Below are 13,832 nucleotides of genomic sequence, written 5' to 3'. Positions count from 1 at the left end.
ACGTTGCAGGGTGTGTATGTATTTATGTTCATAATTGAGCCTACTTTCCCTTTTTCTTTTTCTCTCTGTCTCTTTCGGTCCGTGCGTGTACATCTGTGTGGCAGTGAGAATGGGGCTACCAGCCGTTTTATTCTACAAGCATACAAACACGCAGGCGCTCTCTCTCTCTTTCTCTTTCTTTCCCGCCCATTTAACTCCCCCCAACCCACCCCACCCGTATTTCTTTTCATCTTTTATTAACAGCAGAAACACCTTTATATATATATATATATATATATACCAATGACAAATACCGAGATTCGCAGTCACCCCAACGACGTGATCTCCATCCGTGTCTCCAAGCTCCATTGAGCTGTGAAGAGGAAGGAGGAATGGAAAAAATGAATAAAAGGGGGAAGCAAAAAAAAAAAAAAATCCAAGGGTAAAAGTGCAAAACACAACAAACAACAAAAAATAATAATAATAATAATAATATATGTATATATTACTATATAAAAATATATAAATATAAATATATATATTCTCAAAAAAAAAAAAAAAAAAAAAAAAAACAAGGGAAAGGCACAAACACGCAAACAAAAAACCAAAAAAAAAAAAAAAAAACAGAAAGACACACACATACAGCCAAGACAAAAATCAAAAGACACGCGAAAAAAAAGAAAAAAAAAAACAACCTCTCAAGGCACGTGTTTTTTTTTTTCTTTTCAAACAAAAGGGAAAAGGGAGAAGAATCCTCCTCCATAGCACAAATCACAATGTCCTTTAAAAACTACTTAGATGAATCATCTATAATCCTGTCTCCATAGCGTTGACGAACAACTTCCAATGCATACTTGTGCGCCATGTGACGAAGATGCACTGCTTTCAGACGCGACGTCACCAAGTGCCAGGTGCCGTAACCCCCTTGTTCCTCCAGTGCAGACTCCAAATCCTTGCCAATCGAGCATGCCCCATCCGACTGCGTATGCTCATCCTCCTTTGAGTTCGTCAACAACGCCAATTCAATTGCAGCAATGGAACCAGGGGATGTGTTAATGAGATAAGGTGCCTTGAGTTTAGTTTTGTCAGCGCTTTTCAAGGAAACACAGTCATCATCCTTTTCTCCATCGGATTCAAAGACAGCTGCAGAATATCCCAGACTTTTTTCATCTTCGCATCCTGACGGTGAAGCATAAAAAGAAGAGGATAATAATGGCGATCTCTCCAAACAAGGAGTGGCAGCATTAAAATAAGAAAAATTGGGGGTATTTGGGGCGGCGATGGTCGGTGTAACGACGAATTGTGGACACACTGTTGTAAATTCGCTCATGCTCAACACCGGAATTTTATTGTCCTTTAGCAAAGAACGTTCACTGCAATTCGTTTCACGTTCGGCAGATGTGGATGCACCTGTTCTTTCCATGATATCAGTCATGACAACCGCATCACCATTCTGCTGCTGTGAACATTGCTCCTTTCCAGTGTCGCCAGCAACGACAGAACGCACCGGTGCAGATGAATTTCGTCCGTCGCAAAATTCTGTAAAGTTATAATCGCTTCCCCTCGTATTGGAGATGTTTTGATGCTGTTGTTGGTTGGAGCGGCAGGGAATCATTGAAAACACACGAATTCTCTCTTACTGATACTGAATGTGTCTGGAAGGAGAAGAATGCATCGGAAAAGAGGATGGAAAACGACAGAAAAATAAGAAGCAAAAAGAACAAGCAACGCACCAGAGACAATCACTCTGAAATAATAATAAAAAAAGAGATTAAGAAGGGTTAGTCTGCCTCTGCCATAATCCTCTCAATTATCAGCCACCTGCCATACTCTACCAAAGAAAACATAACAAATAACAATATATAGAATGAGCATCCAATCACGTATATAAGCGTATATCCGCACATTTATATTATATTATATATATAGAAGCATTAAATCCCAGCATCAGACCGAGAAAGATATATATATATATAAAGTTAAAAATAAAAATAAACATTACATAGGCAGAGATTACATATAAATATATAACGATGGTGCAATGAAAACTTAGTGCATCACCAGAATTTATTTTAGTCCTTTTTTTTTTTTCATCCCGCAAAAAAAAATCCCCTTGACAGCAACATGCCTTTTCATAAAGACCTCTGCTCAATGAATCCATCCAAAGTACGCATGAGTCTACCTCGAGTGTGATTTGCAGATCAATTTGGACATGGTTATATATATAGACAAAATTGAAGGGAAAAACAATCGTTCCTGTATAAATTGAAACCAAAAAAAAAAAAGACGTAGAAGATGTTTATATATATATATATATATATAAAGAGAGAGAGAGAGGAGGAAAACTTTTTAAAAAAACTGAGAGAGTTATTTAACTTAATTCTCCCAACAGACACTCATTCCTTTTCTACTCTCATGCACAAAGCCTCACATGTTGATATAAATAGATATATAAAACACCATATAGATTGATATGTATAGACATGTCTTAAATCAAAAGACATTTATAGACGTATATAAAAATTAAAGTAAAGATGCACAATGTTACGCATGACTCTCATCGTCCCTAATATTGCACCCCACCAACTTCCCTCAGCGGCATCGCCCTTACCGCAAAAAAGTAAACAGAAGGATACATGCACAGAGACTCCATTGGGGGAACAAGCGATTAGAAACCAAGACACATTGCATATATATATATATATATGAGATACGAGTGCTTAATAGAAAAAACTGTTTTGGTAAGATGCAAAGTTTTTTCCGGAAAAAAAAAATTTATTTAGAAGGTATCGCTGACAAATAAGAAGAGAGAAACCATATACATATATTTCTGTTGTTTCCTTTGCGTTCACTTATGCAAAGGGCCAGTGAAATATAAACACAGAGAAAAAAAAGCTCAAACAGGCACTCAAAAAGGGATCTTGTCAAAAGAAATATATATATATATATATATACGCGTGCATGATTGAAAAAAGACAACCCCATGAAAAGCCCATGGCTCAGTGTTGCACATCCAAGTTTGTATATATATTATATATGTACATATATGAGGGTGAGAAAGAGACTGTGTTTGTTAGCCCAGAGTACCGTCATCAACTACCAATAAAATAAAATAAAATAAAATAATCATAATAAAAAATCAACAACCCATAATAGTACGCATATAATTGATAATAATAATAATAATAATAACGTTCGAAAAAAAAGGTATAAATGCAGGGAAAATAATGAGAGGAAGAAAAAAGGAAGGAATGGGTGTGGAAGCCAAAGAACAACAAAAACAATTTAAATAGGAACATAAAAAGTCTCAAAAGAAGAGAGCATATGTTTCTTTCTTTTTTTATTATTATTGTCTTCTTCGTTTTAATACAACCAATACACTCTCATTTACTTCTCCCAAGCAATATGAAATTAGCACTGTTTCATGATGCAGAACAACGCATTAACACCGCCTTCATCCCTTCCTATTTATATTTGTCTTCAAAACGCTATATATGCCTTAATGCTGATATCCCTTTTTGCCCCTCGTCTCGTGGCTCATTAGCGAGCCAACCTCGTACCTTGGGTATATTCCACACATTCTTTTTTGTCGGCTTTGCTCTGTACCGTCTTACACCCTGCTCCGACCTCTCAGCTCCTTCATTTCTATCTTTAGTCTTCTTTTTTTTTTTTTTTTGTATGCATTTCGTTCGCCTCGTTTCGTTCCGCCACTTTTCTTTGTCTCCATCCCCCCACCCGTTACCCATGTCCATTCCCAGTCGTTTATTCCCTTATTCTTCTTGTTCAACCTCCCGATACACCTAAGACCGCGGCATACACATGCAGACGCAAAGAAACAGATGAAAAATGGTACTGGGAGTAATTGAATACAATTGTAATTGGAGAACAGCGAACACATAAAAATAAAATAAAAACACACATATGCACATGAAAAGGCAAAAAAAAAAAGGTATAAAATAAGAAGGGGCTTCCGCAAAGCGTAAAAACTGCAGAAGCCTAGAAATATAAAAAAAGTAATAAAACGAGAGTCTTCGCCCTCTTTTGTTGCTGCTGATGATTTTGTTGCTAATATTATTATTGCTGTTTCTGGGAACACGAAATGAGTATCTTCTTGCTGCCACGGCATACCACTTCTTTTCCCTTCATTTCAATATGCTCTCTCTCCTTCTTTCCCTCCCCTTCGCAGGGTCCGTCTTCCTCAGGTGCTAATGTCCCCACCAAATTCTTTCACACTCACCTAAGCAAACTTATAAGAATCTAATAGAGAATAAAAACGAGCGATGCGTGGAAAGAAAACATTACCTCTCAATTCCGACCTTTTTGCAAATAAGGCAAAAAGGGCGCCAGTTCTATCCATCGCAATACAAAACAAGCTCACAAGAGGAAAAAGAAAAAAAAAAGAAAAAAGGCCCATGAGAAATGAATGGAGGTGAAGGGGTATATTCACACGCGCAGAAATACTGATACCCACCACATCGTCGTGAACACAAAGAATGTTGCAAACAAGAAATACCCCTTTTTAAGAAAAAAAAGAAAGCAAAAAAGCTCGGCCCAAAACGTGGAAAAAGAAGAAAGAAATTTTTAAAAAATTTTTGAGAAAAAAATCTAGTTGAACCACAGAAACAAGGGAAAGAGGAATAATAACCAGACAAGTTTCACGTTTGAAAAAAAACGCGAGAAATAAAAAAATTGAAAAAATGTAAAGAACGCGTAGAGATTAAAAAAAAAAAAAAATCGATATCTGCTTCTGCAACCAAGCACTATAGTCTGTACCAAAGGCAGAAATTCAATCGAATTTGGATTTTATGAAGTGCTGTTTGAACAGCCGTCGAACGCGCTCCAAGGATACCTTGTGCACTCCGCGGCGGGTGGCAAAGTACGAATCTGAATTCAAACACTTCTGTCGTAGCATCCTTCTCTCTTCAGGTTCTTTTCGAGGAGGCTCCGTGAAGTCACTCCGTTCCTCGTCATAAAATGAATCCCCGGTTATCCCTCGCTTGCTCCGATCCCAATCTGGACGGAGACCACTCATGGCCCTCGCACTCGCCACCCCTGATCCTGACAATTTTACTGACATCTCCACGTGTGTACCACGCTGAGGAATGTCAACATCACTCGCCCAGTTATTGTTGCTGTTAACCGAGCAACAATCCAGCTCAGATCGTTGACCCCGTAGTTTTAGCAACTGTACAGGAGCAAAAAACGGTGATACGATACGGCTTGGTTCAAATGGATGTTGTTCGTGTTTTGGGCGTTCCAGCGAGTTGATGTTTCGTGTTGCCCACCATCCCTCACCAGAGTGATGGCTGGAAAAGTTCAGTAGCGACGTGGTGCTACCTCCAAGTACACACTCTGATCTTATTCCTGTATGATGAAAAGATTGGGAATAGTTTGCTCTTTCGGCTGGCGGGGCTGTTTCAGCAAACTCAGCGCTCTCTGAGTTTGGGGGAGGGAATGGAGGCCAAAACCAAGAAACTGAGGGTGGTAAATTGCACCCCAATTCCCTGCCTTCGTTGGTTCCCTCCGCCTGCGTAATGGTGTCCGTCTCATCTGCAAAACGGTGCAATGGGAATCGGCCTTCCGTGAGCGCAAAGTTCCCATACTCACCAAACGACTCACGGCACCCACCCGGTAACAAGGAGATTCCATGTTCAGAGTCCTCCGAAAAGATTCTTTCAGAGTGCGCCTCAGAGTCTCGCGAAGCCGTTAACCCTCCTCCTATTTGATGAAAAGACAAGTTCGTCGTTCTGCAGGAAAATTGACTCGGTACCTGTGCAGATGACCAAGAGGAATGCTGGTCAAGCACCTTAAAATCTCCCTTGACTGTCGGTTTCATGCACTCCACAAAGCATCCATCATGGCTCATGAGTAATGGTCTTTGCTTTCGCAACTCCGGTTAAAAAAACAATTTCTTGAAATAGCTCTTCTCGTCGGAATCTCTCAAGTACACACAGCGATAGGTTTCTACTTGTCCCCTTTTTTTTCTCGTGGTTTTACTTAGCCCTTTAGATTCACGTAACACCAACTAAAGAAAAACAGGCTCCCACCGTATTGGAGAGCTCTTGTTTTGATTATTGTTAGTGGTTTCACAATTATTAGTTATTCTCGGGCAGTAAAATATCCCAGATGCCCAAATATCGTAATTCGAGTGTCCTCTCTCTACCACGGAAAAAAGGAAACTAAAAAAAATAGCTATAGTTGGCGATACGCGGAAAAACAAAACGGTCAAAGAGAAAAAAGGATCAATGTTATCGCGGCAACAAGTCAAGAGTAATGTCACTTTACGCGAGGCGTGAATTTACAAATAGAGACCAAACAAAAAAAAAAAAGGGAGAGGGAGAGAGAAAGAAAGAAAGATGGAAGCAACGAGCTAATTCACCAGAGCCGTCAAAAAACATTATGGGAGAGCCTCGTCTTCGACCCAAAGAACAATGCATTGTGGGATAACATGCAATTCACAACTACCTATTTTGCTCCTTGGTGTCTTTCCGTTTTATCTCTAGTGTCCTCGGTTTTAACATTTTAAAGAAAGCAATAATCGTATTACGGCACTGTAAATAAATGAGCAAAAAAAAAAAAGAAAGATAAAATATAAAAATATATAGAGAGAGAGAATGAGGAAAATAATAATAATAATAATAATAATAATAATAATAATAATAATGGCGGATACATAATTAGTTTGTTTTTCATCAGGATAACAATGTAGTATGTACAAAAGCAATTTCTAAGTAAAAGCCGTCCCAAAAGAAACGGCATTTTCAGTCAGTCTATTTTAGTCCAAACCCACCCCATCCATAAAGGCTTTCCTTGTAACTGTCCCATTTGCAAATATATGCGTAGAAGCAGGAAGCCATCCCACCCAACCCAAAAAAAATAAAAAAGAATAAAATCAATAATAATAATAGCGGAGAAGAGGTGGGAGTATCTTCAAATTTCACAATTTCAGCCAATAATCAACTAAGCTCCCTTGGTTGGCTTTTGTGCAGACCTTCTTCGGGGCAAGTTTTCATACGGCAAGGAGGAACCTCGCTTTTGCTTTTGAATGTTCATCATTGAGGTAACTTCCTCTAGACGTCTTGCAATTTTATCCAGTGTTTTGGTGTAAATTGGGTCCAAATCCCTTTTGCGTACAACTCCCTGCATGGCATCATGATTCGGTGAATAGAAACCAGACGAAGGCATCGTTGGTTTAAAAAAATCGGTTACAAGACCCACAGTATCAATGCTGTTTATGGATGTGTCACGCCCTTTTCCTTCTTCTAATTCCTTGATATGCTTCTCCATTTGATACACACTTTGTTCCTTCATCAAAAGCCACCTCTCACTATCGCGAAGAATGGACTCATCGCGTTCAAGACCCCTTGCTTGGTTCTCCAATGCAATGCGAAGTTTATTAAGTAATTTTCCTCTCTTGGAAGAAGCCCGAACCCCCTCTTCTTTCGCAGTCCTCACATCCTGTTTCCATTGATGTCTCGCCATTTTAAGCTGTTGGCGCCGCTCCTCCAAACCAAAGCGCTGATTCTCCACAAACCTCTTCCCTTCTGCAACTCGCTGGTGTTCTCCTGCAAGAAGCATTTTTTGTTCCTGAAATGAAACAGGAAATCCATCCAGCGTATTTACCTCAGTTCGACATGGGACCGATATACCCTCTGCATTATAGGTTTGTTTCCCATTAGCTCCGTTTACAGCTCCAAAAATAGCAGTGGTGGAAACAGTAGCAGCATCACCAGATTTCGGAGAAGAAATAATAAAAGGTGAACCAGCAAACACTCGACGAAGCGCTTCCGTAAGAAAATCAGTAAGATCATCTTTTTTGATTGTATCTGATAAAGCAGTACTCAACCTCTCCTTTTCTGATTCCTTTTCTTCTGTCTTTATCTCGGGTAAAGCCTTTTCACTCCCATGAAAAGAAAATATCTCATCCTTCTCTTCAGGTAAGGGTTCAAAACCCAGATGAAGTCGATCCCGCACAACCTCATCCAAAGTTGCTTTCAGTTCTTCCTCGGCGCGTTGTTTGAGATCCCTCTTAACAGCCTCTAGTTCTTTCCGTTGAACTTCCTTCATGTATGTAACAACGGACTCAAATAACTCCTTTTCTGATCGGACTCCCATTGTATCTTCATCGAATTGAGCACAGTCTCCCTTAATGCCCGAAGCAAAATCTCCTCTTTTTTCTATCACCCCCTGTATCCTGGTGTTTTCTTGGGGATCTTTTTCTTGCCGTTGTGTTATATGCGTCATACAAGGCTTCAAATTTGTGCAATCCGATATCTTGTTTACTCTATTTAATAATGTTTCATTTTCCTCATCGTATTTTTCTTTTTCTTCTAACAACAATTTCTGTTTCCTTTGGAACGCCACAATCTCTTCCAAAAACTGGCATCTTATTTTTTCTAGTTCCGAATGAAAAGAATCTTTTATCTCGTTTAATTCACTATTGTATAGCTCCCTGGCATTTTCTATAAGCTTAGATAACGCGTGCTCACCAAACTTCGAGAAAATTATTTTAGTATTTGTCAACTCTTCAACAAATGCGTCTTGTGCTTTTTTATAAGTTTCAACAAAATACAGAGCATTTTCCCAAAGCTCGTCTGTAACTTGCTTCAATTCTGCTACACTTTGAAAGTTTGAAGCACGCAGTCTATCTAATTCCAAATCCTTGCTTCTTCTGAAATTCTCCAGTTCTTCTTGCCAGCCTTTTTCAATATCACTCTTTTCTTCTTCGTATTTCTCGCTCAAATAATCGCGCATCCGCTTTGCCTCTAACTCCACACGGGCTGCAACTTCTTTACCAAACTTCTGAACACTCGTGCTATAATTCTCCTCTAAATTATTCTTTTCCTCAAATAACTTTTTCTCTAATTCATCTTTGTAACTGTTCATCTTTTTTTCATATTCCTCGGTTTGTAGTTTCTGATAGCGTTTCCAGGAATCTTTCAGTTTCATTTCATATTCGTCTTTTGCAGCCTGATGTTCTCTTAGTTTTTCACTTTGAAACCGCCTTAATTCATCATTCAAATCCGCTTCAAAAGTCACTTTTTCAGAACTCAAAGATCCCTCAGATCTTTCAGTGGATAATGTTTCTATATTCTGTTTTAATATGGAGCACGCCTTAGAACCTGTTCTTTTCCCCACTCCAACCGGTTCTGAGCCACGCTCACTAGTATCATAACCAGAGTTAACCCTTGCAATTGGCTTAAGACGAAGATTGTCTGGTAGTTCCTTCTTCAACTTGAGCGTTTTCAGTTTCTGTATTCTCGATTTGCCTCTGGATGAAGATATACAACTTTCCTTTGCTTCAGTCTGTTCTGTAACAGTTTCCGCCGCGTTATCAATCTCAATGGTCAATCTTTTTGCTCCTTTAGCAATACTTTGCGGACTGGGATTCTCTTTTTCGCTTTGAAGTAGCTCCTTAAATTGCTTGTCTAGTGGATGGTCCCAGTTGCTCTCACCAGTCTTGAAGTTGAAGTAGTACAAGTCCCCTTTTTCGCTCCTGCAGGCCTTCCAATTTTCAGGTAAAGGAGCTTTCAAACCTTCCCTTGCAATCCAAAGAAAAGGTTTATCTTCAGGAAATTTCATGCCGAGCCACTTGCCATACTCTAGGAGCTCCGCCTCAGATGGCTCGTAACTAGCATCTGGTACGCAATCAAGAACCACAGACATCAAATATAAATATTGGTCTTTTGGAAAGAAATATGATCTCACTGACACAGCTAAATAAAAAAAATTTTGAGCAAAGAAAATAAAGAAGAATGCAGCACCATAAACAAACATAAAACCAAAAAAAAAAAAAAAAAACAAATGTTCCCAACAAAAGTACCGGCTAAATACATACATTAGCAAAAAAAAAAAAAAGGAATGATAAGAAAACAAAAATAAAATTTGTTTTTCTGTTGCCTCCCCCCTTGTACAACAGATTTTATTAAACTATAATCCACGAAACTGCAAGAAGTTTCCTCAGCTTCCCCCGCAAAGAAATAGGCAAGAATTTTTCAAAAAACGCAAGAACTCATTCTGTTCTGTAAAAAAATACGAATTCGGAAATGCAAAACAAGAAGCAAGTAAAAAAAACAGTGTATTTGTCTCCTTCCTGACCAATAAATTATTTTCAAAAGAAACACATTGAATCGACCACGCACACATGCAAAAAAAAAAAAAATGCAAACCAGGAACCACGCGTCAAACCCAAATTTTTTTAATCTTGTAAATAGCACGTTCACAGGGAAACGGGCTATCTAATTTAAGATGTATACCCTGATGAAGCGAACTCTCCATGAACCCTTTTTTTCTTGCTTTATTATTCTTTGATTGACCGCGATTCTAGGAATCAGGGAACCAATGGCGTCTAGACGAATTCAATTATTTTATTTTTATTTTTACATCCCAACCTGATTCCTGCAAGCTCATATAAAGGAATGGCGATGGATTCCTTTTACAGGGCAACGAAACGGAGCCTTATCCGTAATCGCATGGCGGATCTGGTACGCCAGCAAGGCGACATACAGGCGCAACTAGCCTACACGGATGAAAAGGGACAGTCGGAATCAATGATGACTGTCAGTGCCACCATAAGTGGCTTACGATGGATTTCAGGAAACACTGCCGAGCACTGGGAGGATTCAACCTTTACGGGGCACATTGCGGATCTCCGGGCGCCCCAAGCACCAAATTTTGCGTCTCAACTCCTCCTGCCCATAATGAGGGCGGCCCGTGAGTCGGGGGCGCGGCAAGGGTTGACCATCGCGGAAGGGCGGAGATCAAAGTCGGACAACGCAGTCGCGGACGTGCGGGATCGAAACGCGCGGCTCCAACATTAAATGGAGGAAGCGAATAACCACTTTTCGGCACGTGCGTCCAACACTGCGGTGGCGGACGGTCTTCTCGCGCAACGAGAATCGGCGCTTGCGTGGCGCGAACGCCATTTGGAGACAACCCCAGGAACGAAAGGCAGGTATCGGTGCCTTGGAAGCGCGGCCTTCAGCTTGGGGTGCGGCGATTCGCCCGGACAGCGAGGAGTTCCCTCTTCCAGGAGAGGGCCGCCAGATGCGCTCGCGCACGGGTCCAAGGATGGCGCAACGACACCACCCCACCACGAGCGTTTGGTGGCCGGGGGCGCGCCAGCATCCACAATTCCCAACCCATTTTCACAGGAGAGCGACGGCGGGTCAACACTCTTGCGTCATTGGGCACTGTGGGCGACCGCGTTTCCCTCACTCCGTGACTTCGCCCTTTCGATCTCCGGATTCAGAAGAAGTTTCCGGTTCGGATGAAGAGGATACGGGTTTCCTTGAACTTGTCGTCAACACTTGGGTCCCGCGAATTTGGCATGAAGGCATCCTTGGAATTCTATTCGAAATCCGGAGCGCATGCGATTACTGGCGCCGAGGGGATGCTCGCGCCCAAATCGCCTTTGGCATTTCTGGTTTTGTGGATGCGCGCGTCGCGGTTGCATGGGGAGCCCGGAAAGCAGTTTATGGACTTGGGCGGGATTGTACTGCGGGCCTTCCGGATGCGGATCGTGATTAAATTCGACCCCAGCATCCCGATCCAAAAACTACGTGCCCGCCTTCGCACGGTTTTTCATGAGGATGACACCTTCACGAGGGTGGCTCAGTCTCTCGTGGATCGACGGGAAACTCGATCGCAACAACAACGATCGCTGCTATGCCAACTGTGCCTTATTTATGGACACGAGGCGTCTACTTGCAACGTGCGTCCCAAAAGGGGTTTCCCGAACTACAAGCGTCCGTCAAAAACGGCAGAAGAGCTGCCGCACGCCGCTTATGAAGGCGGACGACGGCAGCCGCACCCAATCCACCAACCACCACCAAACCCCACAGAAGACGTCGCACCGCACCGCCGACGCTTTATCCGATCGTTCAAACTGCCGACGGAATTGGCAAGAAGGGCGGAAGAGATGGCTTGAGAAATGTGGGCGACGTCAAATTGGGAGCTGAGAATGTCCCTAGCGGGGCAATTCACAACATTTTGCCGCACGCACGAACAGCCGATGAGCAAGGAGAGCTGCGCGGCCTTTTTGGTGGCAATATTAGATGTGGCGCCATCGACCCGACGGCAGTACGCCAGGATGTTGCGGTCCATGTTGGAAATGAATCGAACCCCGCTGGACATGATGATTCTGCGGTTATAAAAAATTGCTGCGCGATCGGAGACGAAGCAGGCGCGCCCCGTGACAAAGGAAGAGATGAATCAAGTAATCCGCAGCCGGACCGATTGGAAGGAACGTGTTGTCTTACGACTCGCGTGGATAACGGCGAGTCGTTGGTCCGAGATTGCGGCCTTGACTCCCAACAATCTTAAACTGAAGACGGACGGGACCTTAATTTTGTATTGGCCCGTGGCGCCGAAGACGGCGAGGACGGATCCCCACCGCGCCTCGCGGTTCGTGAGGATACGAGGGCAGGACGCCTTCGACATTATAAAGCTATGCAGGACACTTCAACACATCGAAAAGCTTACGAACCTGACGACTGCCCGGGTGGAACGGGCTTTGGCTCCTTGGAATGCCACGGCGCATTCCATAAGACGCGGTGCGTTGAGGCACGCTGCTCAAATCGTGGAGGCGTACAATTTGAATCCACACGTGATCTCGCAATTGGCGAAGCACGTCGACCCGTTCGACCTTCCCCAGAACACAGTTCGATACTTGGGGAATTGCACCACAATGCTGACCCAGGTGTTGTCGCTGGTCGCATTGATGTGAAGGAGAAACTTCGGAAGGGCAGGAACCCTGGCTGAGAGCGGAGGAGCGTTTTTCCATGATTTTTATCACAATCATGCTGCTACAATAACGAGACGCGCGACAAGGACGCGTCCGGCCACTCCACAAGATGAACTAACCATCCCGTTACAGCAAGTCAACGTGCCCGTATTGAACTTAGAGTGGATTAAAAGTCGGTTGTGCCCGGCCACCTTGGAGAGTCTCATGCAACTTTGGGGACTCGTCGGGCGGTCCCCTTTCCCTCCGTCTTCCTCCGGTAAATCGCGCGAAGGCTCACGGAGGATTCCAACCGCTGATGCGCATTTGTTACGAAAAGCAGGAATTATCGAGGACGCTTCGTCCACAATAACAAGCGGATGGATAATAACTTTTTCGGTTGTGGAGGAGAAAACCGCCGGTTTACGACGATGGGTCGCGTAGCCACGCGACAGGAACAGAGACGACCCTTAAGGGGCGAATGTTCCTCTTTTACACATTTCTAATTATTTGCCGCCTGCGATGGCTGAGGCCGCTTCCTGCCTGGATGTGAAGGCGTCCTTTTTTTCATGTCTCTTTACCGCGGGAGACTCGGCATCTCTTTCGATGCCGCGTGGAGGACGGCACGCTGGTGGAGCTCACACGGCTCCCAAGGGGATACAAGGCCAGCCAAGAAATCTCCAGATTATTATTGCTTCGGCAATCGCGGTGGTGACGACGGTGGTTCGCCGCCTCCGGGCCGCACCCCCATTGGTGCGTGTCGACGTTTTGACCAATAATATACGCGTTGCAGGATCGAAAAGCGGCGCGACATTGTGGGAAGCCCAAGTGCTTCGTAATGCGGATGGCCGTCACGCCGCGATGGGGGAGGACCGCGAATCGGGCGCTACGCATTACACCTTCCTGGTAGTGCAATTTGATCACACTCACCGTGCGGTATCCCTGAGTGAGAGGTTTGTCCGGTCTGTATGCGCCATGCCAGCGCTCAAATCTTTAACCATCGCGGAAATGGAGGTTGTGGCGTCACGGTTTTTATGCGCGGCTGCCACTTTTGTGCACGCGTTTATATGACTACTACTTTCTCATCAAGGCGGTGCGGCGACGATTATCCGCACATAACCGGGGAATTGTG

General features: G+C 43.1%; 2 protein-coding genes across 2 annotated transcripts, besides 22 other annotated features; both read right to left on the bottom strand.

The window, feature by feature from the left end:
* Positions 1-442: part of a sequence feature (heterozygous, non-Esmeraldo-like haplotype) that runs on past the window's edge.
* Positions 256-279: a microsatellite.
* Positions 443-611: a sequence feature (areas merged during assembly that could not be assigned to a particular haplotype. This can correspond to areas where the two haplotypes were merged or to regions with more than two copies in the genome that were merged during assembly.).
* Positions 453-474: a microsatellite.
* Positions 472-521: a microsatellite.
* Positions 526-603: a sequence feature (T-rich).
* Positions 612-10,230: a sequence feature (heterozygous, non-Esmeraldo-like haplotype).
* Tc00.1047053510889.280 (metaciclina II, putative) lies at positions 770-1,594 on the bottom strand (the record flags this gene model as incomplete). The annotated part of the gene is made up of 1 exon (XM_815793.1): positions 770-1,594. The coding sequence occupies one exon, from the start codon at positions 1,592-1,594 to the stop codon at positions 770-772; it is 825 nt and encodes a 274-aa protein (XP_820886.1).
* Positions 1,885-1,907: a sequence feature (AT_rich).
* Positions 1,941-1,975: a sequence feature (AT_rich).
* Positions 2,280-2,301: a microsatellite.
* Positions 2,913-2,933: a microsatellite.
* Positions 3,081-3,105: a microsatellite.
* Positions 3,150-3,171: a microsatellite.
* Positions 6,297-6,341: a sequence feature (CT-rich).
* Positions 6,547-6,583: a sequence feature (AT_rich).
* Positions 6,602-6,643: a microsatellite.
* Positions 6,849-6,886: a sequence feature (AT_rich).
* On the bottom strand, positions 6,940-9,645 carry Tc00.1047053510889.270 (hypothetical protein, conserved; the record flags this gene model as incomplete). The annotated part of the gene is made up of 1 exon (XM_815792.1): positions 6,940-9,645. One exon carries the CDS (start codon positions 9,643-9,645, stop codon positions 6,940-6,942), a length of 2,706 nt encoding a protein of 901 aa, XP_820885.1.
* Positions 9,698-9,863: a sequence feature (T-rich).
* Positions 10,178-13,832: part of a mobile genetic element that runs on past the window's edge.
* Positions 10,231-10,359: a sequence feature (areas merged during assembly that could not be assigned to a particular haplotype. This can correspond to areas where the two haplotypes were merged or to regions with more than two copies in the genome that were merged during assembly.).
* Positions 10,340-10,361: a sequence feature (AT_rich).
* Positions 10,360-13,832: part of a sequence feature (areas not merged during assembly with more than two copies in the genome that could not be assigned to a particular haplotype) that runs on past the window's edge.

Source organism: Trypanosoma cruzi, genomic scaffold, assembly GCF_000209065.1.
Source record: "Trypanosoma cruzi strain CL Brener 1047053516941 genomic scaffold, whole genome shotgun sequence".
Classification (NCBI taxonomy): Eukaryota; Euglenozoa; class Kinetoplastea; order Trypanosomatida; family Trypanosomatidae; genus Trypanosoma; species Trypanosoma cruzi.
This window is presented reverse-complemented; position numbering and strand designations above follow the sequence as displayed.